Genomic DNA, 27,765 nt, shown 5'->3' on the forward strand with positions numbered 1-27,765 from the left:
CCAAGGACGGGCTCAAACTAAGACGGATCCTCCAAGGAACAGCCCCCCCTTTTCTGTTTTTCTACCCCCGGGGGCTTAGTCTCCAGGCGGGTTGGTAATGTAGATGAAAGTGCAGGGAACTGTGGGCTGGACGGGTTTCTCTCTTTTGTAACGGATGCCGTTCAGGCCAGCGCTCCGGGGCTGGGGCTGGAGCCCAGTTCCTGGTGGCTGAGGGTGGGGATGTGGGTCATAGGGTGAGGGTGCGGGGCCCAGCCCCCACGGCAGGCTGCTGGCCCCGCTGGGGACGCCGTGCTCGGCCACATCCTTGCTCACTCTATCCCCCTGGTTGGGACGGTTCCTGTTGCGTCCCCCTGGGGCCCGTGAGCCCATGGAGGGAGCGGAGCAGTGGCTTGTGGCCACAACTCCTGGCCCTGTGAGGGGCCTGGAGAAACGGGGCAGGTGCCAGGCAGGTGGGGAGCCGCTCGTGACTCAGTGTCCCCCTGGCACCCTGACTGCTTTGTCCCCCCCAAGCACACCCTCACCGGGTTCTTTCTCCTCTTTGCAGAAAGCCTGGGCACGGAGGTGGGGCTCCTGCAGCTGCTTAGAGAGCCCCCGCCCCAGCAGGTTACTCAGGTGGACGACCCCGACGTCGGACCAGCCTACGTCTTTGGCCCGGATGCCAACAGCGGCCAGGTGGCCCGGTACCACTTCCCCAGCCCGTTCTTTCGTGACTTCTCGCTGCACTTCCACGTCCGGCCTGCCACCGAGGACGCGGGGGTGTTGTTTGCCATCACGGACGCGGCCCAGGCAGTGGTCTCCGTGGGCGTGAAGTTGTCGGGCGTGCGTGATGGGCACCAGCACATCCAGCTCCTGTACACTGAGCCCGGGGCCACGCGGACCCACATAGCCGCCAGTTTCCGCCTGCCCGCCTTCACCGGCCAGTGGACGCGCTTTGCACTCAGCGTGGACGGTGCGACTGTGGCACTGTTTGTGGACTGCGATTTGTTCCAGAGGGTGCCCTTGGCGCGCTCCCCACGGGGCCTGGAGCTGGAGCCCGGCGCTGGCCTCTTCGTGGCCCAGGCCGGAGGAGCAGATCCTGATAAGTTCCAGGTAACCTGATGGCCACTGTGCTCTGGGGACTGGCCCTGGGGGTGGGGGTCCATCCGGCCGCTGGGGACAAGGACAACAGCAGTGTCCTGCCTTGTGCCGCCGTCCCCCGGGAGAGGACCGCCCTCTGGGCAGAGCCGTCAGCCCCACTGGAGGGCAGCTCTGGGGGTCCTGGCTCCGTCGGGCTCCCGTATGCCACCTACTGCCCTAGTGTTCTAGCCCCTTGACCCTCCCAGCCCAGGAGGCCCTGTGGGACCACCTTCCTACCTGGACCCCCATCCCTGCCATGGCAGGAGCCCCCACTGTGTGTATGGTGCCTGCAGTGACCCCAGGGCCCCCCTGGCTGAGCAGGGTCGTGTCCCGGCCCACGTGACTCGTGCACAATGAGAACCGGGGGCTTTCAAGACGGTAACAGCAGCTCCTACGTAGCCCCGAGCCTGGGCGCCGCCCCGTGAAGGCCGCGCTCCTGCTGGGCTGGGCTGGGGGCTCCCATCACCCACCCACGTCAGCCCTGCTGATTATCCTCATTTTCACCAACCGCGCAGCCCCGGCTCTGCTCAGCCTCAGGGCAGCAAGGGCAGAAGGGCCCCAGGGACCCTGGTCTCAGGGAAGCCCCCCTCGCCTCACGCCTGGCCTTGGCCTTCCCAGAACCTGGGTGGGCTCTTTCTCCTGGGCCCTGGCCTCCCACCCTCGCGGGTGCTGATTCCCGAGCCCCAGCCCTGACCCTGGAGCCGCGGCAGCTGGGACGCCCCTGCGCCCTGGTCACACAGGGTCCCTGTGTGAGCCCAAGGGGGCGGTGTCCCCGGGACAGAAAGTTAATTATTGCCCAGACAAAGGCCCCCTGATGGACGTTGTTCTAAGCCCTGGTGACTCGGGGGCTGACAGCTGACCTTTCACCTCCGGCAGGAACTTTAACCCCTGGCGTCTGGGAGCCAGCAGGACTTTGATACCAAACTGGGCCCCTTTGTGTTTTCGTTTTGATCCTCCAACATGATTAACTGGAAGGGGTCAGACAGAGCTGTCCCGTCGAGGGAGGGGCTGTGTCCACGGCTGGCGTCCCAGATGTTCCCCTCGTCTTGTTTTCTTTTTTGCTTTTTTTTTCTTTAAAAAGGTTTATTTGAGAGAGAGAGAGCACAAGCGGGGGGAGCAGCAGGCAGAGAGGGAGGGAGAAGCAGGCTCCCCGTTGAGCAGGGAGCCCAATGCGGGGACTCGATCCCAGGACCCTGACCTGAGCCACAGGCAGACGCGTCACCGCCTGGGCCTCCCGGGTGCCCGCTCCCCACGTCTGTAACATTCTGCAGACAGGCTGCATGTGTGCGGGTGGGGACGGGGTCGCCCGTGTCATGGCGTGCTGGAGGTCACCACCGCCGTGGACGAGGACGCCCAGCGCCTCCTCCCTGGGCCTTGTCATGGTTCTGTGTCACGTACGCAGAACACAGTCACCTGTCAAAACAGGCAACGGTGTCTGGGTGTTTTAATGTGCATGTCTTGGTGGTTAGTGTAGACAGATTTTCGTTTTTTCACATGATTTTTGGCTGTTTGAATTTCTTCTTTTATGACTAGCCTGTTTATGTTCTTTGCATTTTTGTTTTGATGGGTTCAATTATTTCTTATTGATTTATACAAGCTCTTTATATATGAAAGGACCTGCTCCTTTGTTTTGCCCACTGTAAATTTTATCTCCAAATTGCCTTTTGCCTTTTTATGGTGTCACTTTCTACCTTAAACCATTGACATATTTGAAGTATTCCTATGGAAGACGCCCGCGGAGGGTACAATGGCGGCCAAGCCTCTGAAGGTAGGGAAGACAGGAACGGGGCGAGGTGTCGGCTCCCCCGTTGGTGCTGGGCTGCGGGCCGCCTGCCCTGGGTGGCTGCTTGACTTCAGCTGCCTTCACTGGGGCCACGTCCACCTGAGCCGAGAGTGGTCTGGCTCCTGGCGTCCCCGCAGACTGGAGGCTTCAGGAATTTTCTGTGTGGGTGTTTGACCAGAGTCCAGCTGGCGGAGCGGAGAGGCTGGGAGGACAGAAGACAGATCAGTTTAGCGCAGGCCTTTCCAGACTTTCTGAATTGAGGTTCCCGGGGAAGAGTCACTCCCGTCACGTGATCTGTAAGAGTTGGCAGAAGTGAGCGCGGGGCTGGGGCTGCCGGGAGGAGGCTGGGCGTCCCCTCCCGCCCCGCCCGAGTGGGGCGCCCCGCCCCACGGCCCCACGCCAGGCGGCCCCACAGAGCCGTGATTGTCTCTGGTCACCAACACTGGTCTCTGCAGCTTTATTCCTCCCGAGTCACGTGTGGGGACAAGTGTCTCCTGGGAAGTGACGTGCTCCGGCCGGTCATTGCAGCGCTTTGCTGAAAGTGCCCTTCCCAGCTCTTGCTCAGTGGTCCTGTGCCTTTCTAACGTTCTTAACCCTTTCTAAGGCTCTTAGGCCGCGTGTCCCTTGATGGACTCCCTCTGCGGAGGAGCCCCGGCCCGCTCTCCGTGGGCTTGCGTCTGTGTAGACCCTTCCTCGCGGCCTCGGGCTTCTCTGGCGGCTCTCTGCCGCTGGTGGCGGCTTCTGCACACAGAGCGCCCACAGACACCCCAGTGCCAGACGGGGCGGGACGCGGCCCTGCCCTCCCGAAGGCTGGCCCCGGCGCTGGCACCTCGCGCCCACCGGTCACTTCCTCTGTCCAATGGCGAACCCGCGGCAGGCGGTGACTCTCCTCAGCCCACGGCCGAGTGGGCCACGTTATAGAAGAAACCCGCGCCCGGTCCACCGAAGCCGGGAGGTTGTCCTCCAGCCCCGGGCAGGCGGGATGCCGGGGACCGCGCGGATCAGCCCGGGGACGCGGGGTTGGGGTGCCCAGACCCGCCGCTCCGGACCAAGGCAGAACCGGGGCGCCGCGGTCACGCCCACCCCCCCCCCCCAACACCAGCTAGGACAGGCGCTTCCGTCCCTTTTACTCACCTGAAGTGACGACGCACAGCGGGGGGAGGGCCGAGGCACGAGGCCACGGCATTCCTGCCATTTCCTGCCTTCGCCGAGGGAGAGACAGGCCCAGTTGTCTCTGATGGAATGACTTGCCCGGACGTGACCCCGCGAGAAGGAGCCGCGAGGAAGCCAGATGCTCTCATGCCAACACTCAAGGCTTGACGCAAGCTGGTGGTCAGAAGCCACTGGCGCAAGGAGCGCGAGGCCACGGGGTGGGGGGGCCACCCAGCTGCAGCTGCGGTGGGTGACAAGGGACCAGGCCGACCTGGGGGTGGGCCAGCAGAGGACGGAGCAGCTGAGTGGAGGCAGGGGTGGTCAGGCCCGGGAGCGCCGCGTGCCGCGCCCCCCATGCAGCCGCACTCAGCCCCACCCACAGCCAGGACACGGCCCTTCCTGGGTCAGAGCCCACCCCAGACAGTCCTGCGGCCCCGGGAGTGGGGGTCCCGGGGAGGCACCCACACCAGTGACCTCAGACTCTCTTGCAAAGCACAGAGTTCTCATTGTCTCCACAACTACGCCCTGCAGCCCACAGCATGGTCGCGCAGGACGTGTTTAAATGGCCTTTGCTAACACAGGGCGACGTCTCCAGATCTTGCGTTTGCTTCGGAGTCTGTCCAGTATTTGTAGTGGGTCCTGTGACTTTTGCTTGGCTGACGTCTTCCCCACTAAATGTGTCCCTGGGGGACTGCGGCATCCCGAGCCAGTGCGCCTGGCTCTCCCTCTGCGCGGGTAACTTGGGGAGAACCTCAGGTCCCGCGCTGGTGCTAAGCCTGGTCTATCGGAAGCTCAGAGCCTCCAAGGGCGGGGTCTGTGGGGACCGTCATGGCAGGACGTCTGGCCCCCTGACCCCACCTGCCAGAAGTGCCCATGCCCTCCCTCCATCGCTGCCACCCCCAGGGGCACCCGTGCTGCCCCGTGGAAAGCTCGACCTTCTAGAATTTAACATCTGCCCTGTGCTGTCCCTGCGTTTTCAAACATGGTGACCCATGTCACCTGGGCCACCCTGTCCCTCCTTCAACAGGGAGCACGATGCTGCTGCTGACCCCTGAGCTGACCCCTGCATTTGTAAGTCCAGGATGGCCTATGTTTCCTGTGGACGATGGTGCCCCCAGGAACCTGGACAGTGAAGGGCGCCTGTGTGTGTGTCCCCTGCCCCTGGTCTGCACGCACATGCTCATGGACCCACACTGCTCACATGCACACACACATGTGCTCTCATTCACACATACATGCTCTCACTGCACACAGGTCATACTTGTCCACACGCACGCACGTGCACACACATGCTGACACGGGCACACGCGCACACGTGCACTCATCCACACACTCTCACCACATGCACACATGCAGTCACCGCACATGTGTGCTCACATGCACACTGGCGCACTTGTCCACATGCACACGTGTGCACACACATGCTGACACACGTGCTCTCACTGCATGCACACATGCACTCACATGCACACAGGTGCATACTTGTTCACATGCACACGCGTGCCCACAGGCACACACGTGCTGGATACGTCCACGGGCTGTGTGCTGGCCCTACCTAGGTTATTCTCTCACTGCATGCACATGTGAACACGTTTGCACATAATGCATCCACACATGGCTCTCAGACACGTGCTCACACACTTCTCCCACACAGCTTGGCTGCCCCCATGGTGCTTGTGGCATCCCAGAATTTGAAGGAAGGTCACTAGTTTCTCAAATATACCAACCGCTGCCCGCAGCCGACTCCCCCCACCAGGGCGTGGACTGTCTCCCCGTCATCCTGGAGCCCCAGCCCCGGCAGGGCCTGTCTGCAGCCAGTCCCCATGCTGCCTCTCCCCTCCCCGCTGCGGCTCACGGGCGCTCGGGGCCCGAGCCCCCAGAGGAGCTGTCAGCACGAGTCCCAGGCGGTCAGCCAGGCCCTCCCTAAGTCCCACTGATGGCTCTGTGGTGGGCTCCCCGGCGACCACTGTGAGGAGGGCTGGGCCCCACTCTGACCGTGCACTTTGTGGGGCTGCTTCAGGGCAGCATTGCTCCCGGGGCCGGTGCAGGAGGAGGCAGGGAGCGGTGAGGCTGGCTCTGGATCTGAGAGGAGGGGCCTGCTGGGCTCAGGGTCACACACAGGCCACCGCTGGTCTGGTTGAAACATCGGGGCCGATTCTCTGGCCACTGGAGACAGGGCTGTCCATGCCTGGTCGCTTTTTTCCTTAAAGAGATGGAGTTCTCAGCTGCACGCTTCCAGAAGCCTGCCACCGCCACCCCCTGCAATGTGGCCACCCACCAGCGCAGGGACAGGCCCACGGACGGCCACCCTGCCCCCGCCCCTGACTCCCCCAGCCCCACGGTCTGGCCGCTGTCTGTCAGCTTCCCTTGGAGTGCCACGACGCCTGGACATCACCCGGCTGCCCGGAAGAGACTTCTGGAACCGATGACCATCCTGGGTCCGAAGGAGAACCAGTGCAGCTTCCTCCTGGAGCCACGGTCCACGGTGTGGACCACGGAGCCACAGGCAATTCCTGCCTCTGATCTGGAACACACTGTGGTTAGGTGGGGACAACAGTGACGGCGAGGTACGTGGTCCCGCCCGTGGCCACCATCTTCCCCCCTTCAGAAGTCAGCCCAGCGACCGGAAGTGACCGTGTGCAGCTTGGCGCAGCCCCACCCCAGCTTATGAGCCGGCGGCCACTTTGGCAACCCCAGCTGTGCCAGCTGCCCGTGAGGCCGGCCCTGTGTGCGCACCTGCGAGGGACGAGGCTGCTCGTGCCGCGCAGAGTGGAGATCGTTCACCTGCATTTGACTGCTTCCCGCCTGTGTCCTCAGCCACCTCCTTCCCCTGCAAGTTGGGGCACTGGCCCGGCTGCAAGTGCGTTGGGAAAATGAGGACCTCATGGTCATTGTGGGGTGCCAAGCACCTTCCTCCCCTTGAGTCCCGCCTGGGTCCAGCCATTCTCCTTGGCCTCACAGGAGCAGGGGTATGTGGCTGAACGAGCATGCGTGTGCAAATCACACACATGTAAGCACAGACAGATGCTGTGTATAACACACATCCGTGTGCATGTGTGACACACACAGAGGGAGACAGGATGTGGCTCCACAGGCCTCACTGTCAGCAGCTGGGGGGTGGAGAGGGCATATAGAGTCAGGCAGAACTGGCCGCTGAAGTGTGAACCGTCCTGGGTAGGGATCCAGGAGTGCTTCCTGGAGGAGGCAGCCTTGGGAAGCAAGTAGAGCGCTCAGGCAGGGCTCAGCTGGGTCATGGTGGGGTGTTGCTGGTTGGTTGTCACATGCTCTTGTTGGTGGGGAGCAGGAAGGGCATGGGGTCGAGGGTCAGCTGATGCAGGGAGTCTGAAGGTCATTTGAAAGAATAAGCAGAATAACGTAGGTGGGGCCACCATGCGGCCTGCCGACACATCCGACCGCCGGCGAGAAGGGCTCCTGCATGCGGACGTGGCTGGGGATGTCAGGCGGTTCCCGCGACACGTGAAGGTTACACGGATGACATTCCGGTGTGCGTAGCGCTGGGCACCGCCACGCTCAGCCCTTCGTGTCCTGCTGGGGTCGACCCCAGCACGACGCACCGCAGTCGGGACGGACACCTGAGTGTTCACCAGCCGGCCCCTGACCCAGGCCTTTCGATCACCGGGGTGGTTCAGACGCGCCTCTCGGACTGACCCAGGCAGCTTCTATTTGGGAGAAGTGCACCGGCGTACGTCCCCGGGGTTGGCATGTTGAGGAACAAAGAAAACACTAGACAACACACGTGTAGACACTCACCGTTTCCAGGCAGGGAAACCTTGCAGCAAGTGTCACAAGACGCCTGGTGGCCCCGTGGCCTGACGGCAAGGGCTCAGCCTGGAAGGCGCGTCCCCGGGGATCACCCCTCTGACCCCACCTGGGCAGTCCGAGCCGCCTGCCGCAGGAGCCCCACACCCGCGCCCTGGGGCACACCTGCTGGTTTTCAGTCATGGACTCCAGGGGTCCCCAAAGTAGCCGGGGCCACACGCAGCTCCCCCTCCCCCGTCACCACTCCCTTGGTTTGGGGGAGATGCATGTACTGGTGAGCCCTGGGGCCCGTGGTGCCTGCTTCACGCAGCAATCTCCGGGAGCACGCCTGCGTTCCACGTCCCGCCAGGTGCTTTGGGAGCCCCCCTGAGCTCGCTCCATTCTCTGAGACGGCTTCATCCTGGACCTTCTTGCTCTGCTCCATGTCCCCACTGAGTCAGCCTCGGGGCACTGGGCTCCGCGCTGGGTGCCGGCCTGTCTGCACTACCTGCCTCGGGACCCACGGGGACCCCTCTCTTCCTCTGTCTTTAGGGGATGATCGCGGAGCTGAGGGTGCATGGGGACCCCCAGGTGAGCCCCATGCACTGTCTGGAGGAGGACGATGAGGACAGCGGCGGGGTGAGTGAAGGGGCTCCCTCCCCACCCCACCCACTTCTACCCGAGGGCAGAGGGCCCAGGGCACGTAGTTACCAGGAACCCCAAAGTGGTGGGATTGGAAAGGTCTCCTTTGAAAGATGCCATCTGGGTACCAAGAACCTGGGACCACATTTTCACTTACCCATAACATCAGAAAGAGCCTTCCCTGCCTAGAACTTTCTGCTTGAAAACTCATACCAAATACAGAGTGAGCGTTAAAACGATCCCTAGAAGAGCCAGTTGGGTGCTATGGGCGCTAGCAGTCCCTGTGGCCAGATGCACGTGTGTGCATGTGTCTGAAAACGTGCACGCATTTGAAAGCATGTGTGCACGTGTGTGCATGTGTGAAAGTGTGTGTGCAAGCATGTGTGCATGTGTGAGAAAGCTTTGTGCATGTGTGAGAAACCATTGTACACATGTGTGAAAGCACTGTGCATGTGTGTGAATGCATGTGTGCAAGCATGTGTGCACGTGTGTGCATGCATGGGTCTAAAGAAGATAATCCAATTCTCGGATTATGAGGGACAAAGCGGGGAAAGCTGGTGTTCCTGGGAAGAATCCGGAGCTGAAAATGCCCGCAGTGACCCCATGGCCATGAACAGAGCGAGGGCATCAGCCGTGTGCGTGATCAGCGCAGGGATGAAAGGACAGGTCCCATGTCCCGCGGCTGCAGGCCACTCTGTTCAGCACCTTCAGGCCGTCCACACGTGGCCTTCGTGCTGACAGGTCCGTGCCCGGAGCCCCCTCTGCAGGGCCTCCGTCCTCTGGCTGTTTCCCAGCGCAGTGTCCCAGGAACAGGACGACCAGTCAGAAGAGAGGAACGTTTTCTTCCCGGTTCTGTGTGGGTCTGACGGGCGTGCCCCCCGGCGGCCAGGCTGTCCCCACGGGGATGCCGTTTGGTCACTGGCTCCCTCCTTTCCTGCGTGCCCTCAGGTGTCCGGAGACTTCGGGAGCGGGCTAGAGGAGACCCAGGAGCCTCTCAGGGAGCCGCCGGTGAGTGCTGTGAAGCGGAGGCTGCCGTCCCGGGGTTCTGGTGGGGACCGTCTGCCCGGGACCCCACCCAGCAGTGTGGCCGTGCGAGCACATGCGCGGGAGACTTGCTTGGGCTCCCTGGGACCTGAGGACACACTCCCAGATGGACACGGGAACGCTGGGACTCAGATGGCCCCTCCAGGAGATATGCCTTCTTATCTCTGTCACGAGGGATTTAAAATTCAGTTTCTGATTCTAAACCCTCCTTGGGTCTGTGGGGTGACCTCAATGTTCTGTTTACGCCTCTGCGTTAACTTGTAGGGACCACAAAGTGCTAGTGGGTTCATAGCTCAGATGAGACGGGAACGTAGGCGGGCGTTACGGGGAGGAAAGTTCCGGAGGCCGAGTCAGAGCTCACCCAGCTTCCACCACCTGAATATCGTGCAGTAGGGAAAAGGTGGCCTTTTTTTCCATTTGCACAAACATGTTGCCTCTGCCCTTACCATCAGCCCGCCTCCCGTTGCCCCGTCCCAGGGCTTGCGCACCGAGGGCCCAGGACAGTCAGGGTGCTGAGCTCCACCCACACAGGGGGCTCTGGGGACCCCTTGGCCTTGCACTGGTCGGAGCAGCACGGGAAGGGCGCCCGGCAGGTCCCCTGGACGCGGCATCCGTGTGTGGTGCCCGTGACGGCCCCTGCCCGCGTCAGACAGCCTGTGGGTTCCTCACAGATGCAGCTTGGATTTAGTCACTTGCCGCTTCACCCACCGAGCTCCCGTCTCCCCAGGGCTCCCTGGTGCAAACCAGAGCATTGAGAATGCAGAGCCCCCATGGAAATGGGGGGTCCGAGCTCTGCCAGGGCCGCGGCGTGAAGTGCCATGGCTTTGTGGCCTCTCTTAGTGGGTGAGAGGAGTCGAGGACCCAGAACCGGTCACACGCTTTCATCCTCCGCCCCATGCCCTGCAGGGCTCGAGCAGGAACCCAGCTCCTGGGAGCCAGGCTCCTGTTTGGGAAGTCCGGCCGCCGACCCGCTGGTGGTAGCTTCCTGGAGCGCCGAGGACTGGGGGATAGGCAGGCCAGCCCAGGGCACACGTGGCCTCCGAGTGCTGCTCGCCTGCTCTCCACGGCCAGGCCTGGCCCTCCGTGCCATCCTTCTCAGAGGCTCTGGGATGTCGGTGGCCAGCTGGGGGCTCGGGGGTCCCAGGACACCTTCCACTGCATCAGTGGGGCCGTGGCTGCAGGGGGAGGCGTGGTGTCCAGCTCCAGCCCCTGCTTGCCCTCAGACAGGCCCTCAGCCTGGCCTCACGGGAATGACCGTCACCGAGGGCCTTGACCCGCACAGTGTCCCAGAGAGCTCGTGCCTAACGGGGGTCTGGCAGTGGCAGGAAGCGTCCTGACTACGTATTTGAACATCTGTGTGCGGGTTCCCACATCCTGGAGGCTCCGGTGGGCCTGGGGGAACCAGGAAGACGGGGTTTCAGAGCAGAGCTGGCCTGGTCGCCTCAAGGGGGGATGTCAGTCACCCGGCCCTGGCCGTGAAGTGCCCGGTCGTGGCCCCTGCTGAGGACAAGTCGCGGCCACGTGCCATCTTGCGGTGAAATGCCAGAGGTCCCGCCCTCCACAGGCATCTGAGGCCCCTCACCAGGCGGGTCCCTGACCTCGGGGAGGAGCTGGGCCCTCGAGTGTCACCGAGGGGCTGTCCCGGGGCCTGAGCGGGCACATGCCTCCCTGGCACACAGGAAGACCTCCAGCTAGGGGCGTTGGGGGAACCCCGTCCTGACGGGCTGTTCAGGAGGAGACAGCTATGGGGAGCCCTGGAGCGTCTCCCTAAGATGAAGCCCCTGGTGTTTCGTTCTCGTCTTTCTGTGAGAATCTGTGAAGATCCTATCTCACAAACCACGTAACCTGACAGATTTATTGATACGCGTCCGCAGGACATCCACGTTTGCCAGATAACGGAGCTGTTTCTCCCGCTCTCACCTTGCCAGGGTCCGTCCCCCAAACCCAGCCTCCCCGAGGCTCCCCCGGTCACTTCTCCGCCCTTGGCTGCAGGCAGGGATGTGCAAGATTCCAGAACTGAAGAAATTGAGGAAGAAACCACGGTGTCTTCGTTGGGAGGTAAAACTGTTCGGTGGCGTGCGTGGGTGGCGAGGGGCTCCCAACCGCCGCGGACACATGCCCAGCAGGGGAGGGGGCAGCGCCCGCCTGGTCCCCTGTGGCTGCAGGAGAGTCAGCGCAGAGCCGCTGCGGGGCCTGGCGTTGTCTTTGTGGTTCAACTCTCGTGTTGCTGTTGCTGGTGGGGTTTGTGGGGCCGTCCCGAGGGTGCTGCGGGCTCGCCAGGACCCGGGAGCTGGCTTCGAAGGGGCACAAATCGTTGGACAGATTGGCCTCTGCCTGGGACCTCCGTGAGCTAAGCCTGCCCCGGGTTGGCATTTGGGGTCGGGGACTTCCCCTGGTGGCTGTGGGGGTCAGCTGGTCGGAGTGGGGGTGGGGCTGCAGGGGGGGCCCCGCCGGAGGCCGGGCTGCGGTGCCGCGGGTGCACAGAGGATGACGTGGCGTCTTTGCGTGTCAGCTATCTGTCACTGTGAGCGGAACGCCACGACCGTGGCTGCTCGGGAGGGTGCGGTGCCAGGGCTGCGTCCTCTCCTAGAGGCCCCCACGGAGGACCCGCTTCCTGCTCATTCAGGTTCTTGGCAGAGCTCAGGTCCCTGCAGCTAGGGGCTGGAGGTTCCCCAGGGAGCAGTCGTAGGTTCTAGGGGCCGCCCGGCCACCTGGGCATCTTGAAGCGGCCACGCCAGGCGGCGTCCTCCTCATGCTTCGACTCTCTCGAGCCTCTCCTCCGTCCTCAGCTCTCTGGCCTCCCTCTACAGTTCTGGGGCTCGTGTGACTGCCCGGTTGTTCGTCTCCCTACCCTACCGTAAGTCAGCTCCTCCGTAGCTCAGTGACCCCTCCGGAGTGCTCTCACAGCGCCGCTGGGTCCCTGGTGCCTGGTGTCTGACTGCAAGTCTGCTGGGCTCCGGGGCATCCAGGAGGCTCTGGTGGGGTCAAGGGCTGTGGTCCAGGGCAGTGGCCGGCATCCTACACCGTGGAGTGTAGACATGGCTCCAATTTCTTCTGGATGCGGGACAGGGTCCTGAGGAGCTGTGCCAGTGAGGGAGGCGGGTACAGCCCTGGACAGCATGAGCACCCGTCCCTGGTTAGCTAAAGGGCCTCAGATCCCATGCGGTCCCCGTGGACCCCCCAACACTGCCAGAGCGCTCATTGCCCCCCAACGGGAGAGATTCCTCCCAACCTCCCTCAGCAAACGAGCCTCACTGCCGTGTGAGCCCCGGGTCTTCCAACGGCTTGGCCGTGCTGACCCCGGTGGGTGAAGGTTTGGGGAGCAGCCTTACTGAATCCCCCAAATTACTTGTCGGTCACAAAGGGGAAGGTGCCCATCCTGACCCCTGTCCTGGGATGACCAGGGCGGGCCGGCGGCCAGTATTTTGGACGCCTGTGCTCTGTGGTTTCTTGTCTGTGTTGTCCTGTTGCCCCAAAGCTCTGTGGGAACGTCCACAGCTCCGGGCCCTGCAGAGGCAGGCCAGCGGCTGATTCGGCCAGACTTGGCCCACGGGCAGGACATTTCCTGGGGTCCTGGAACCTCCACCATCAACCACCCCCAGGAGAAGCTACAGAGGACAGTGTTGGGCCAGTGGAGACCCTTGAATCTGAGCTATGTGTTCAGTCACCGTTAAAACAGGACGCAATGTTCTGTGACCATCAGAAAGGGTCCTCGCACTGGGGGACGTGTGGCATTCTTGAGGGAGGGTTGTGACAAACACGGCAAACGTCAGGGGCTCAGCGAGAGGAATGATGTGTGTGCGTGCGTGTGCGTGCACGTGTGTGCGTGCACGTGTGTGCCTGTGCACATGTGTGTGCCTGTGCATGTGTTCATGCGTGTGTGCACGTGTGTGCCTGTGCGTGCGTGTGTCTGGGGACACGGCTGGGCTCCAGGCAGGCTGAGTGCTGGGACCGCAGGCAGCCTGGGGTCGGGTGGCGAGCCCAGAGTGCAACCTGGGCCATGCTCCAGGGTATGACGGCCGCTTCTGCCTCCCCCAGCTCGGACCCTCCCCGGCTTGGATACGGTCACCGCAGAGAGCGTTCGGAGCTTTGGGGACCGCCTAGAAGAGGTGAGGCCCCCTCCCCTGGCCCCAGGACGGTCAGTGCTTCTTGTCCACACATGGGTGACCTGGGTACACTCCTGGGGCTGCACCGTTTCCTCTGCGCTCCTTCTGGGCCCACACCCAGGGGGCACTGGCGGCCCCTCGCGGCACCGGGAGCCTGTGGCTGGCCTGTTGGCGCCAGCACCCGCTGTGTGTCATGGCCACTGTGCATGTGATGCCCCTGTGATGCCCCCTGTGATGCCCCCTGTGAAGCCCAGCCTGGGACTCGGGAGGGTGCAGCACCGGCCCCCCAGCCCGTGCCCTCGCCTCTTCCTCCAGGGTCCTGCAGAGCGGAGCCCCGATGCACGGCCTGTGCCCGGGCCACAGGGCCCCCCTGGCCCCCCAGGGCCGCCGGGGAAGGATGGGGCCCCCGGAAGGGACGGCGAGCCGGTGCGTCCACCTTGCCTGGGCCGGGCCGGGGTGCGGGGCTTGGGCAGGAGGGGGCGGGTGGGGTTGATGCGGCAGAGCAGCAGGTCCCGGGACGGAGACCTCGGGACGGCGCACTGCGAGGCTGTGTCCCCCCCACTCTGGGAGGGGGAGGGTGGTCGGCGGTCAGGGAGGCCACAGGCAGGGCCGGCCCGCAGCGCGCCAGGAGGGAGGCTCTCCATCTCCCCCCCAGCTCCTCCGTGGGGCTTGGCGTGCGGGGTGCCGGGTCCGTGTTCAGATCGGGGCGGGGACGCGGGGTGCAACACTCTGTCACTAACGGTTCTCTCGCACGTTCTAGGGGGATCCCGGCGAGGATGGGAGACCGGTAAGTTGGCTCTTCTTCCAGAACCTTAGCGGTCACGTTTGTGTGAGACCCTCAGGCTTCTTACCCTGTGACACTCCGTCAACGCAACTCAGCACAGAGATTCAAAATGAAGCCATTTTGAAAATGCAGCTTAACTTTTGTTGAGAAAATACAAGTCCAACTATTGATAGAAAAATACAAAGTTACACATACGTACTGAGCAGTTCAGGCCAACTACCAGGGCAGAAAGGAAAAGGAAGACGTAAAAGGTATAGCTTCCAAATTCTTCGAGGAAAAAACATATGACAGACGACAAGGTCATGGGTCGGGGCAGGGGCAGGGCAGGGAGCGGAGACGTGGGGGCCGCGGGCCGTGCGATCAACCAGCAATCACAACGGACCGGAGCTCCGATCTGTAAACCGTCATTGGGAGAGCTGAAAATGAGCAAACGTTCCCCAGACGCATGTGACACAAGCAGGTCGCCCGTGAAGATTTGGGAAATAACACAGCCAGCACGTGGGTCAGGGGAGGCCGGGAGGGGAGCCACCCTAACCCCAGACACCATCCGTGTGGAAAAGGTTCCTGCTGACGGCAGCCAGCCCTGAGTTCGCCCAGTGGGGGAGTCCCCTGCAGGAACATCGGTCCCCTGCAGGAACAGGACGGCGCCTGAGGAAAGCCAGAGCTCAGCCGGCAGGGACGGACCGAGCAGGGCGTGGGGGGTCCAGGGACCCCTCGCTCTGGTTGAACGTGCCAGAATCTCGAGTCTGACGATCCCTGCGGCCTCATCCAGGTGCAGGCGGACACGCGAGCACGCGGACACCTCCCTCCCCCGCCAGGTGCAGACGTGCAGGCCCTCTGTCCTCGTTGCCCCTGCCACGCACACGCATGAGCAGGGCAGAGCGCTGGTGTCACGGGCAGGCCACGGGGCACACCTGTGCAGATGCACCGAGGCGCTCTGTGTAGGGCCGTCGGTGTGGCGATCCTCAGGCACGTCCCAGGTCGGCGCAGCGTCTGCCTCCAGTCCTACCTGACGGCCTCCGGCGGCTCCACCCGGGCTCGGCTGTGAGCCCCGGCCACATGTCTGCAGCCGCGTGGGTGGCGACGGAACAAAGGTGTCTTCTCCCTGACCAAGCTGCTGGTGTTTGTCTTCCAGGGTGACCCTGGACCGCAGGGCTTCCCCGGGACCCCAGGAGATGTGGGCCCCAAGGGCGAGAAGGTGAGCGTCTAAGCTGTGTGGGCCGCGGGCTGTGCACATTACCCTCTCCAACCCAACTGCAGCGGGGGCCACGCACCCTGATGTAACCGGTGTCTTATATCCCCAGGGGGACCCTGGGGTCGGGCCAAGAGGACCCCCAGGACCCCAAGGGCCTCCAGGGCCACCAGGACCCTCCTTCAGACATGACAAGCTGGTGAGTCGCGGCTGTGACTTCTTCCAGCACGGGGCCCACCTGCTGCCGCAGGAGGAGGGACCCCCGTCTCTGGTTTGGCTTCCTCATGCCTCCTTCTTCAGACTCAGACCCGCCTTCCCAAGAGGGTGTTGGGGCCCGGGGGTCGGCCCCTGCCTTCTGGGCCACAGGGCGTGGGGGCCGTGCGCCCTGCCTGCTTGTGGCTTCTTGCTGGAAACCTCCCAACTGTGGGGGCCGTGTGGGCGGTGCTGCAGATGAGCATGGGGGGGTAGCCCCCACCCGCTGACCTCAGGCCAGGGGAGGGCCGGGTGGGCAGGCCTGGGCTCCCAGTGACATGGCTGTGGGCTCTTCCCCTCAGACCTTCATTGACATGGAGGGGTCCGGGTTCGGCGGTGACCTGGAGAGCCTCCGAGTGAGTGTCCCTGGGTCCTGCCGGCTCTGTGTGCGTGTGGCTCCCGAGGGGGCGGTGGTGGTGGCCAAGCGGGGGAGGGGCCGTCCCTCAGCAGGTGCTACCTGACGTGCTGTAACCATCCATGGCTCTCCGTGTATAGGGCCCCAGAGGCTTCCCCGGCCCCCCGGGGCCCCCAGGCGTCCCAGGCCTGCCCGGAGAGCCAGGACGCTTTGGGGTGAACAGCTCAGACGTCCCAGGACCTGCCGGCCTTCCTGGTGTGCCCGGGCGGGACGGGTCCCCTGGACTTCCTGGCACCCCGGTAAGGCCTCCTCACTGCCCCTCGATGTCCTTGTCCCCATCCGGGTTTGGCCTGGAGTGGGGGGTGAACACCAAGCCCCACCCCGTACTGCCCAGCTCCTCGTAGGGAGGCGGCTCCTGTCTCTGGTCCCCAGGGGGAGGGGCCTGAGCAGCTGACCCGCTGTGGGGCTCATGTGACACCATTCGCCTCCGTGGTGTCCAGCGGGTCAGCTGAGCTCCCAGGGGCCATCGCCAGGAGTGATTCTTCTGGGGTCGGGCGGGCCCCTTCCTGCAGGCCCAGGGGCCGTGAGGAGCCCAAGTTTGTGACTCACCATTCGTGGGGTCGTGAGAACCCCGCGGCCCCCTGCTCCTGGCACCGGGGGGCTCGGGGGCCTCGTGGGGCCACACACGGCGCTCTTAGAGTTGGGCCACGTGAACCAGGTGCGCGTTACATGGTTTGCTTGGCAGCACGCTCTGGACGTGTAACTCAGCACACGGGGCGTCCTCCCGTGGCCGGCACGCCGCTCTGTGTGGGTGACCAACCTCTCATCCCCCCTCTCTGATCAACTCAAAAGTAGAGGAAAGGAAAGAAACTTTACAACTGAGCAGAGCGTCTGTGCCCCGTAAGCCGTGGGCAGGGTATCTGGTGAGCCACAACTCCGGCCCGTCCAGGGAACATTCCAGCGGCCTGGATTCTCCAGAAGTGCACACGCCCAGATAATTGTCCGCTAACCCATAAATTTTTCTCAGCGCCTGAATTCCATCTGGCCCCATACTTGCTTTTCTGTCCCCCAGGGTCCGCCAGGTCCTCCAGGAAAAGATGGAGGACCAGGGAAGACGGGACAGAAAGGCAGCCCCGTAAGTCTGGGAGGGCCGGCCGCAGCGCCATGGGCAGGCGGGGGCGCGGCCCGGTGACCGCCGCGCACAGGAAATGCCATGAAGGCGGTCACACGGAGGAGGTGGCCTTACTGCAGGGTGCGGCCACCGTCCGCCATCCGCCAAAGCCGTCAGGGTCTGACCGTGGGGGGGGAGGGGTGCAGCGGCGTCTGGAGTTGGCTGAGAACCATGCGAAAATTCAGGACTCTGTGACTAGTGTCTCTTCACGGTGACGAGTGGACTAAGGGATTTTGAGTAATACTGACACTTGATTTGGAAGTTAGCTCAAGTTTTAATTCTGGTTACAGCCGGGGTCTGTGGTTCCTAGGCTGGAGATGCGGGCCATCCCGTGCGATCCTTCCGGGGAGAGCCCGGCTGTACGGGGCTGAACAAGAGCGCGCTGTCCGCGAACCCACAGTGTTCAGGGCCCTCACCGTGGGGACGGCTGGGGTAGAGGGGCTCTCCTCCCGGGGGCGTCGGCAGCCGGTCAGTCCCCTGCCAGACTCGGTCCCGCCTGGAACGGGGTGGGGGCGGCAACAGCCCACAGGTGTGGGGGGCCGGGAGGACACGCCCGGAGCTCTAGACGTGCGTCTCCCGGGAGCGGCGCGCGGGCACCAGGCTCCCGCGACAGGACCGGATCAGCATCAGAGACCAGCAGTGGCCTCGTGGGCCCGGATAAAACGAGTGAAACTGTTCGCTTTTCCCTCGCGGGGTGCACGTCGTCGGCTTTGAGAGTGACTCTTCTCTCCTCCCTGCAGGGTGAGGTGGGCGCCCCAGGACCTAAGGTACGGACAAGGCAGCCTCGCTGTCGGCTGAGTGGGAGACCGGAAAAAATAAACACAAAATATCAGCCCAGACGGGGTTCCAGAGCACAGACGTTTATATAGGAGCTTTTCAAAGATCGAACGTTATTGGAGGGGCTTTTTTAATGTGACGAAAAGGCAGCAAGATTAAAACCGAGAAAGTAAAATTTAAGCTTCCACTAAAATTAGCCCTCAGGTCAAGTGGGCCAGACTGCGGTGGATCCGGCCTCAGGACGGACCCTGCCCCGAGTCCAGCTGTCCACGGGCTCAGATCCCTACTCCCCTGCCCTGCTCACACGCCGGCTGGCACCTGGCCTGTGGGACCCCGGCGCTGTCAGAGGCGTCCTGGACCCTCAGGCCCCACCCCCAGACGTGCTCTGTGCCCCCGTTTGCCACCCCCCTCGCCCGCCCGCCACAGCTCCTCCCCCCCCCCCCAGCAATGTGCTCTGCACACACCTTGCAGACCTGGAAGGAACGTCTCAAGCGCGTGCTCTGGGGGTCTCCCAACATTGTTTTGTTTTTATTTTTATTTTATTTTCCTGACTCAGCAGAATAATGTATTTCTTGCTTGGCTAACAGCCCTGGGCAGGTACTCGGGTCAGGGATGTGGCTCTCTTTCATTGCTGTGATTCGGGGCTGTCGGCTCCTTCCGCCTCGCGCTGTACCACCCGTGGGTCGCTCACGTGACGTGGGAGAACCCGCGGTGGTACAGCCACGCCCAGATTGGCAGGGGGTACGGGAGAGAGTCGCTGTGCCCGCGGAGAATAATGGCTTCTGGTAGAGAGCCAGAGGTCTCCTCGTCCGTCCTTCTGGTCCCCTTCGTCGTTTTGTTTTTAAAGTGGCTACAAGCATCTCCGAGAGTCAGAACAGCGGCTGTTGGGTTTGCTTTGTGCCACGTCGTTTCTCTCGCTGGCTTTGCAGATTTGTTAAAAAGCATACGAGGAAAGTGGGTGCACGGGGGATGCGGTGGCTTCTCAGGGCTTAGCCAGAAGTGGGGACATCCTCTCTCCCCTCCTGTGCAGGGAAGCAAGGGTGACCCCGGCCCCGCTGGTGCTCCTGGGGAGATCGGCTTGGCAGGAGCCCCCGGACCAGCTGGACCACCAGGGCCCCCCGGACCCCCCGGGCCACCAGGACCAGGACTTGCCGCGGGGTTTGTAAGTACCAGTTGCTGCCGTCTCCCCGGCCAGCTCTGGGCACCCCACACTGACTGGCGGTCTCCCCAGCCCCACGGTGGAGCCCGCGTCCGAGCTCCCGTCCGAGCCACAAGCTCACTGAACTCGGTACTCACAGCCCTGCCTGACTCCCAACCGTGTCGGCGCCTGGACAGTGCCACTTGGTGGAACCGTGGGCCGTGGGAAGGAGCAGCTGCCCATTTCCTCAAGCGGTCACTGCTCAGGACCGTGTCTGCTGCGTGCTGGGCGAAGGCCGCTCCCCGGGACAAAAGCAGAAACCAGACACTGTCAGACAGCCAGGCCCCCAACACGTGCTCCAGCCACAATAACCTACACTCAGGAGGGCTGCCCGGGCCCAGCAGGGTCCCTGCTTCTTATCCTTGGGCCAAGGATGCCTGCTTCCAGGTGACCTCGGCCCTTGGAGCCCGTCCCGCTCAGCTACGGCTGAGTCCACGCCAATCCCTGGCTCGAGAAGGGGTCTCTTCCCATAAGAGACACCAGCCTAAGCGGCCCTCCTGTGATCTCTGCAGGATGACATGGAAGGCTCCGGGGGACCCTTCTGGTCGACGGCTCAAGGAGCCAGCGGGCCACAGGTACTGCCCTCGTGGGGCTTGCTCTGCTCTCAGGGAGGGGGCGTCCCTGGGATCAGCCCCTGAGTGGGAACCAGCAAGGCCGCTGACTCCGGGCACCGTCCACCCTCGGGGCCTTCAGGACAGGAGTGGACCCTGCATGGGGGACGTGCTGCTGGTGGTACAGCGAGTGGACCGGGGGAGGGGGGCACGATGAGCCCTTAAAGACGGGTCTTTCTGGAAAGTAGCAGTCCTCCAGTCTCTCTATGGCTCCGATTTGGGGACATAATAAACTTTTGACCTGAGTAGAATTTTTAAAGTAAAAACGGGCACATTCCTGTGAAACCCATTTCGTTCTGCTGTTAACGCCTGTGCGGGTCAGGACTGGGTTTAGCCGGAGCCGCCGACACCCAGGAGTGCCCAGGCCTGAGGACAGGTGGGGGGCACGTCCTGGGGGGGCAGTGCCTCTGTCGCCGCCACTGGACACGCGGGACGCCCTTCAGCCAGCATCTGCTGTGGCCCCCGTCCGTCCACCTGGTGAGGGCGAGCCACCGGCAACGTTAATGAGAATCTTATCTCGGGCAGAAACGAATCCCCTGATAAGTTACATGCTGTTTCATTTCGTGTCTTTCCTTTCACATACTAGAAATCCTGGTCTTTAGCGGTAGCAGTTAGCTGCCCAGACATCCCGTGGGCTGTGACCTGTGACAGGTCATTCTTGCTGTGACCTGAGGGCGAGGAACCGGGTGGGAGGTGGCAGTGAGGTCTCAGGAGCACGAGTCCCATCCCTCTTTTCGGGTCCTAGACCCAGATAAACAGATCCAAAGCCCCTTGACCCTAGAAGGGTCGGCAGGACTGTTTTATGACCGTGGAGGTGATGGAGACCCTCGGGCGTCACAGCAAAGCTGCGGCCGCCGGTGCCCAAAGCAGGACCGAGGGCGGCAGTCGGTCTGCTCAAATGCACTTACCCTCCAGTCCTGTCGAATGGCGGCCGACCCGGCGGTGAGCACCAGGCGTGCCTGCCCCTGCGGCCGGGCCGTGTGCTGCCTGAGGGGTCCGGGGGGCGCCGAGGACAGACAACCCCTCCTGCGACTGCGACTGCGCGGGGCTGCTGGCGCCTGCGGAAGGAAGGCCCTCCCTGCAGGGTCTCAGGCTCTGTTCCTTCTCTGCCCCACAGGGACCGGCCGGCCCGCCCGGGGTCAAGGTCAGTGAGCGCACCCCCCCCCACCCCCCGCTAGACGGTTAGCAGTTCACTGGGCAGTTTGTGAACTACGGAAAACCCTAGCGGGAACGACAATCACGCACCGCCCGTCCCGAGCTTCCGTGTTGGGGGGCACCGTTCTAAAGCTGAGTGGTCCCTGCCTTCATGCATCTGACCTGGGGAGACAGAGGAACCTGCCCCCTGCCACGCTTCCCAGGCTCTGGGGCAGCGGGGTGGCGCCCCGGGACTCCTCCCACCTCCCTGCTTTGCTCTCTGCTCCCGAGCCCTGTCCCTGGAGGACACCAGCGCCCACCCCTCCCCGGAGGTGGCTGGGGGGAGGGGCTCCCAGGAGACCCCCTTGGGCACGCCATGCCCCCACAGACACATGGGTTCGAGGGCGTGCAGGGTCCACCGAAGGGTGTTTTAGGAAGTTCCTTTGATGAATGTTGTTTTAGAAGGTTTTGCTTTGATTTGTACGTCGGGAAGGTTGCGTTTTAGAAAGACATGTTTGCTGCTTTCTTACGAGTGGAGACATCTGGTGCAGCCGCTCCTTGGAGCAGACGGATGGGGTGGCTTCCAGAACGGTGTAGGCTGCCCGTGCTAGCCCCACTGTCGCCACATAGCCCCCCCCCCACGCCGTCCCGGGACCCTGAGGGGCCACCCGCATCATTAGCCCTCCCTTCCTTCCTCCTGGAGGAGAAGGAGGGTGGACACCGCGTGGGGGTGGGCTGCCACGCTCCGCACTCATGGGGCCCCTTCTCCCACTCTAGGGGGATCCTGGAGTAACCGGACCACCGGGCGCCAAGGTAAGAAAGAGCCTTTTCTCGGGTTCAGGAAATCAGGGATCTTTACCAGCCCCAGTCAGGAGCAGGGAGGGGCCCCATCGGCCCCATCGCCCATCCCCCTGGAGCCACAGCGACTAAGGATGAGGTTGTGAGTGACCTCAATGCCAGACCGGGGTCATTCTCCCTCTGGTGCTTCCTTGTGCTGTTGGCCTCAGCCTTCATTCCTTAGAGTCCAAGATTGTCCCAAGGGCACCCACCCCCAGGGCAACTCCCAGGACACCCCCAGGACACTGACCCCCCCAGGACGTCCCCACCCCAGGACACCTGCCCCTGACACCCCCCCGGGCACTCACCCCCAGGACGTTCCCACCCCAGTACACGCCCCTACCCCAGTCCCCAGGACAGACTTCCTTCCGGCTCCAGGGTGTGAATGTTGGGAACCACAGGGGTCTGTCCAAACATGCCCCCCTCCTTCTCTGCCCCTTGGGGCTCCTAAGGGGGAGGCTGGAGGCGACTGGGCTGAATAGCCCTCAGGGGTGTGAGCGGGTGACCCCCAGAAAGCCTGGCCTGCCCAGCCCCCCGGACACCAGGGTTCGCTGGGCAGTGGGCTGACACTCGTCTCTCCGTGTGTTGGGTACAGGGAGAAGTCGGGGCCGATGGACCTCCCGGGTTCCCCGGCCTCCCTGGCAGAGAGGGGACGGCTGGAGCCCAGGTGAGTGTCTCCCTAGGACTGCGGGGGGCGGGGGTGGACCACCCCCCAGGAGCGGCTCTGATGAAGCCGGCACCTTGGTGTGGTCTCTGGGGGTTCCTGACAAGTTCTCTGTACCCCGAGGGGCTCAGAGACCCTGGCTCCATGGGACATGGGCTGGGGGTGCAACTGCCTGGCTCGCCCCGTCTTCCCCAGGAAGGAAGAGCTCTCCACATCTTCACTCAGAGCTGGTGCTGGTGGGTGGGGTTTCTGGGGAGGGGGCTCAGGTTCTGTTTAAGGTGATCTGTTTCCTTTCCATCTCTGCAGGGACCCAAAGGAGAAAAAGGGACCCAGGGAGAGAAAGTGAGTTGGGGGCTCAGGATCCCCAGGCAGGGCAGGTGCATGGCCAGTCCTCGGGGGCCGCCTGCGTGGCCTCGGAGACTCTCAAGTCTGGGGTGCTGGCTTGGAACCTGCCTTGCTGGGATGGGGGGGCTCTCAGGGCTGCCGTCCTCAGCCCCGGGCACCTCCTCACACCCTGTGGGCTCCAGGAACCCCTTCCAAGGCCTGGGTGGGCTTGGGGGTCCCTTCCAGAGCTGCCCTGACAATCCAGAGGCCCCCGCAAGCAATGTGAGTTCCGGACACCGGCTTTCTCTTCCAGGGCGACCCAGGGAGGGACGGAGTGGGGCAGCCTGGCCTCCCTGGACCCCCCGGGCCCCCGGGGCCTGTCGTCTACGTGTCGGAGCAGGATGTAAGGACACCGCATGGCCGGGCAGGCGCTCTGCCCGCCCTGCCCCCAGCACTGGCCGGGGGGTGCAGGCCCAGCTTTCTCGCAGTTAGTTTTGCGCGGTTTTGTGGATCCTGCCCGAGGAGCTGGATTTTCGTCTTAACGTGTTGTCTTTTGCTTCCTTCCTCGGTTCTGTGTTTCTCCGGTGCCGACAGAGAGCGCTGGCAAGCGTGCCGGGACCCGAGGTAGGTGGGAGCCGTCCCCCGTGAGAACCACAGCCCGCGTCTACGCGCCGCCCTGAACTGACCCGCCCCTCTCTCCCGCAGGGCCGGCCGGGGTACGCGGGCTTTCCTGTAAGTGGCCGCTCAGCCCGTCCTGCACCGGCCGGGAGCCCCTGGCAAGCCCAGTGCCGGAGGGTGCCCGCAAAGCCGAGGAACCTCCCGGGTCCTGAGCAGAAGCCCCCCGGGACCAGGGCGGAGTCTTGGGGTGGGGGTCTCAGGGCAAAGTGTCCCGGGCCCTCCTCCACCTGACACGGGTCGGGACCAGGAGGCAGCCGTGGGGGGGACAGGGCCCCTCACGTGGCCCTCATTCCTGCCTGTCTCCCCACAGGGACCGGCCGGGCCAAAGGGAGATCTGGGCTCTAAAGGCCAGCGGGGCCTCCCGGGACCCAAGGTGAGAGGCTCGGGCGCCATCTGCCCAGGGACCACCCCCTCCATGACCCTGGGGGGTGGACACGTGAGCCGTGGCCAGGAGCACGGGACTGATTCTGACTCACTGTGGCCCATGGAGGCCTCGCAGAGATGCCCCTACCTCAGAGCCCAGGAGGGGAGGCCCCCACTCACCACGCTCTAGGGCATGGGGGTCAAGGACCCCCCTTCCCCAGAGCCAGCCTCATGCCTGCCCCCTGCGCTGTTCCAGGGCGAGAAGGGCGAGCCGGGCCCGGTCTTCAGCCCTGATGGCAGCATGCTGGCCCCCGCCCAGAAAGGGGCCAAGGTGAGTCGGGTGCCTGGGACAGCTCACCTTTGTCCAGGCCGGGGAGGGGCATTTCCAGGGGCTGTGGGGGGCCCTGAGAGAGGCCAGTTCCTGCCCAAGCGTGAGAGCTGCTCCTGAGCAGGGTTCCGGAAACTTCTGTAGCCTGGACCCCTGGCCCTTTCCTATCTGTCCCTCGGTCACAGTCACACTGGGAAGGACCTCGAGGTCCTACAGAACTCTGCATGCCCAGCCCAGCCACCACCGACCGGCCCCTGGTTCTCCCCTGCCTGTCATCTGAGCCCACCCTGCAGACGGGCTGGGGGCTCTCGGGGGTGGGAGTGGGGTCCAGCACAGGCCTTGCCTGCAGAAGCTGCCCCACCCTGAGGATGCTGCTGGCCCTCAGCCTCTGGGGGTTGCCGCTGGGGTGGGGTCCCAGCCGTCCTCCCTTAGGAGGCTCAGGAGTGGGTCGAGGGGACTGTGCCCCAGGTCCCCCACCCCCAGACAGGCTCTGGGAGGGTCTGGGGAGGAGCTGGACCCGGATTCGGTGGCCGTGGGGGACAGTCCTGTAGGGGCCCCGAAGGCTCCCTGGGTTGTTTGGGGGTGGGCCGTGGGACTTTGGATCTCCAGGCCCAGAGAACTCTGCCAGCCCTGAGGTCGGGGGGGGGGGGCGCCACGGTGGGCCTCATCCATGCACCCCTGGAACAAAAACCCCAATCCAGAGCGTGCTCCCTGCTGCCATGGCCTCCCCTCCTGGTATTGTCAGAGCCCCTCGGGCGCTGCCTGGTGGGCGTGACCTGCGGCCATCTGACGGTGCCTCTGGTTTTCTGTGCAGGGAGAGCCTGGCTTCCGAGGACCCCCGGTGAGTAGGCCCACAGCTCCCCACAGTGAACGCTCGTGTGCAGTGTGAAACGACACGCCGAGCCGCTGCAGGCGCCTGTCACGGCCCGGCTGCTGAGTGGGCGCGGGTGGCCCGAGAGCACCACGGCTGCACCTTTCAAACAGGGAGGCGGGTGGTGGGTGGGAGGCCACCGCTGGGGCTGGTCTCTGCTCACCTGAAAGATGGCTCCTCCTTTCTGCAGGGTCCCTACGGACGGCCGGGGCACAAGGGAGAGATCGGCTTCCCCGGGCGGCCGGTAAGGACCTGGCGTCTCATGCCGCGCGTGGGCAGCATGGGGGAGGGGAGTGGACGCCAGTCCCTCCCGTTGCCCTGCCCCCGGGACCGTCCCTGCGTGAGGACAGCTGTCTCCAGGACGAAGTCCAGGGATGCCCAGCTCTGGGGCGGCTGGGGCTGGAGGGGCTGGCACCTGGGGAGACCCTGGGTGGGGACCGAGAGCGGGCGAGGCTGGGTGTGAGCCGGCGGCAGCAGCAGCCCCCACGCCTGTGCTCTGCCCCAGGGTCGCCCAGGGATGAACGGATTGAAGGGGGAGAAAGGGGAGCCAGGACACGCCAGCGTCGGCTTTGGTGTGAGGGTGAGTGTCCCCCAAGGGGCGATGGCAAGGCTGGGACACCCAGGGGCACGGGGGGTCCCTGCATTGTGACCACGCTGACACGAGGACCCCACACCCGTGCACGCACGCACACATCAGCCCAAGCCGCCGGGCCCGAGATGCCGCATGGCTCTGTCGGAAGGGCATGGCCACTTCCCGACGTGCCCTCCCTGCCCACGGCGGCAACCCTTCCGTCGGCACCACGGCGGGACTCAGCGCATCTGCCGGCCTCCGTGCGGGGCTTTATTTGGTAGCTTGGGCATTTTTAATCGTGTCTCCCTGAGAGGTGCCCTCCAGAGGCAGGACCTGCTCGCGACCCCGCGGCCGGGGGCCCTGCCAGCCGCCTGGCCCACTCGGTGACTTTGCTCCTGGAGGCCCAGCCCCCACGCGGGGGCACAGGGGTCCTGAGGCCAGCGACTCAGGCAATCCCCGCCTTTCTGGTTTTGCCATCACTGTGGCCTCCATCCTCCCGTGGCCTAAACGTGGCTGCTGCCTTGTGAAGGATCAAGAAGTAGAGGCCACATCCCCTGGAGTTCTGAGGTAGCGAGAGAACGCTGGGTCAGGGTCACAGAGAAGGAAGACGGGCTCTTGGATTCCTTTTGCGCGTGGGTCCAGGACGCAGGTCACTTCCAAAAGAAGCCCTTGGCACGCTGCCCGGGTCGGCGCTTTGCTCCCTTGCGGTGAATAAGTGAAGTTCACACGCAAGCTCTGCTGGCACGGGCCTCCGGGGCTGTCCCTGTAACCTGGAAACACCCAGACTCCGGCTCGGCGTCCACGCCCCCGTCCAGTCCTGTTCCCCACGGCTCCCAAGGGACGTTCCGAAAGGGGCAGCCCTGCCCTCAGGGACGAGTCAACGGGATGCTTCCTGATTCTGTGCTTTCCGCGAGTTCAGTTTTCTGATCTGAGACTTAGAAAGGCTCCTGCCCGTACCTGCCGCCCCGGTCACGTCCATGGCCTGGCTATGAATGTGACTGACAGAGCTTGCTGTCCTCCCCATGCAGGGTCCACCCGGTCCCCCAGGGCCTCCAGGGCCCCCAGGCCCTCCCGGGACTCCCGTCTATGACAGCAACGTAAGTCCCCCCACTTGCCAAGTTCCCTCCCCACCCTCCTCCTCACAGGCCCTACCCGACGCCCACCGTCAGGGAGGGGCTGACCCCCAGGAGGGGCCAACCCCCAGAGGGGCCAGCCCAATTTCCGGCAGGGGGTTCGCTGGTTGGGACCCAGGCCCACCTGCCTGGTAGGCCCACCTGGCAGGTATTCTGTTAGAAAGCAGGCCCCTCCCTGGGGCAGTGAGGGCTGGAGAAGGGAGAGCTCTCTGGGTCTGGGAGCCTGAGGGTCCAGCCCTGGGGTCCTGGAGGGGCACACGCCCCTCTTTAATGAGGTTTAGCCACATGAAGTGACCCATGAGGGGCAGATCCCATCACGAGCAGAGCTCCTGACCCCAAAGCCCTGTTTCCTCTCCCTTCCCCTCCCTGCACCCCCGGGGGGATATCTGTGTGGAGGGGCTGGGCCTCTGGGCTCCGGGGGCCCCACATAGGTGCCGGCTCCTCTCTCAGAGCATCCCCTCTTTGCAGGCATTTATGGAGTCTGGCCGCCCTGGACCTCCAGGATTGCCAGGTGAGGACGCCTGGGGCCTCAGGGAGGGCGGGGCGGCGGCCTCTCGAAGGGATGCTAGAGCTCCCGGGAACCCCCCGCTCCCAGGGCGTCAGGAACTCTTGGCGCCCCGTGCACACTACTCCAGATCGGTCACCGCCCCTTGCCGGGCGTCCCGGCTCCTCCCGGCGCGGCCTACCAGGCAGCTTGTAGACAGCAGTGAGCTCGACGCGGCCAGCACTGGCCATCCACTATTTAGATCTGGCTCCCTGGCCCTGTCCGCTCTGTCGGCTCGCGCACACTCGCGGGAGTGACGCCGTCCCTGGGGCAGCCTCCGGGGCGGGACCACCGAGCGCTTCTGCTTGGCAAGAGCTCTGGCTCCGAGGTTCCCCAAATTCCTGTGATGCCCCTCCCCCGTGCGGTGCAGTGCACG

The 27,765-nt window shown here is 64.0% G+C and overlaps 1 protein-coding gene and 1 long non-coding RNA gene across 7 annotated transcripts in view; one reads left to right on the forward strand and one right to left on the reverse strand.

Moving 5' to 3' along the window:
• The window catches only part of COL18A1 (collagen type XVIII alpha 1 chain), an 88,112-nt gene that overhangs the window by 52,585 nt on the left and 7,762 nt on the right, over positions 1-27,765 (forward strand). For 5 of the 6 annotated variants that reach the window (XM_026520494.4, XM_026516982.4, XM_026517622.4 and 2 more), the window contains 29 exons: positions 545-1,089; positions 8,363-8,449; positions 9,401-9,460; positions 11,425-11,554; positions 13,535-13,605; positions 13,918-14,028; positions 14,363-14,389; positions 15,522-15,584; positions 15,691-15,777; positions 16,133-16,186; positions 16,326-16,484; positions 17,258-17,320; positions 18,097-18,123; positions 19,164-19,295; positions 19,844-19,906; positions 21,060-21,086; positions 21,854-21,889; positions 22,509-22,580; positions 22,884-22,919; positions 23,215-23,304; positions 23,496-23,525; positions 23,607-23,633; positions 23,890-23,952; positions 24,199-24,273; positions 25,085-25,111; positions 25,332-25,385; positions 25,647-25,721; positions 26,741-26,809; positions 27,314-27,356. In XM_026520494.4, the coding sequence (XP_026376279.2) occupies positions 545-1,089; positions 8,363-8,449; positions 9,401-9,460; positions 11,425-11,554; positions 13,535-13,605; positions 13,918-14,028; positions 14,363-14,389; positions 15,522-15,584; positions 15,691-15,777; positions 16,133-16,186; positions 16,326-16,484; positions 17,258-17,320; positions 18,097-18,123; positions 19,164-19,295; positions 19,844-19,906; positions 21,060-21,086; positions 21,854-21,889; positions 22,509-22,580; positions 22,884-22,919; positions 23,215-23,304; positions 23,496-23,525; positions 23,607-23,633; positions 23,890-23,952; positions 24,199-24,273; positions 25,085-25,111; positions 25,332-25,385; positions 25,647-25,721; positions 26,741-26,809; positions 27,314-27,356 (2,403 nt within the window). Of the gene's footprint in view, positions 1-318; positions 450-544; positions 1,090-8,362; positions 8,450-9,400; positions 9,461-11,424; positions 11,555-13,534; positions 13,606-13,917; positions 14,029-14,362; positions 14,390-15,521; positions 15,585-15,690; positions 15,778-16,132; positions 16,187-16,325; positions 16,485-17,257; positions 17,321-18,096; positions 18,124-19,163; positions 19,296-19,843; positions 19,907-21,059; positions 21,087-21,853; positions 21,890-22,508; positions 22,581-22,883; positions 22,920-23,214; positions 23,305-23,495; positions 23,526-23,606; positions 23,634-23,889; positions 23,953-24,198; positions 24,274-25,084; positions 25,112-25,331; positions 25,386-25,646; positions 25,722-26,740; positions 26,810-27,313; positions 27,357-27,765 lie in introns of those variants that run through there. The other variant, XM_057306862.1, reaches the window with a different exon arrangement.
• LOC130542682 (uncharacterized) lies at positions 2,163-4,641 on the reverse strand. Its single transcript, XR_008957391.1, has 2 exons — positions 4,034-4,641; positions 2,163-3,101 (listed from the first exon to the last, which is right to left on the reverse strand). It is a non-coding gene; the product is annotated as an uncharacterized LOC130542682 (long non-coding RNA).

The sequence above is a fragment of the Ursus arctos genome, unplaced genomic scaffold, assembly GCF_023065955.2.
Source record: "Ursus arctos isolate Adak ecotype North America unplaced genomic scaffold, UrsArc2.0 scaffold_4, whole genome shotgun sequence".
Taxonomy (NCBI): domain Eukaryota; kingdom Metazoa; phylum Chordata; class Mammalia; order Carnivora; family Ursidae; genus Ursus; species Ursus arctos.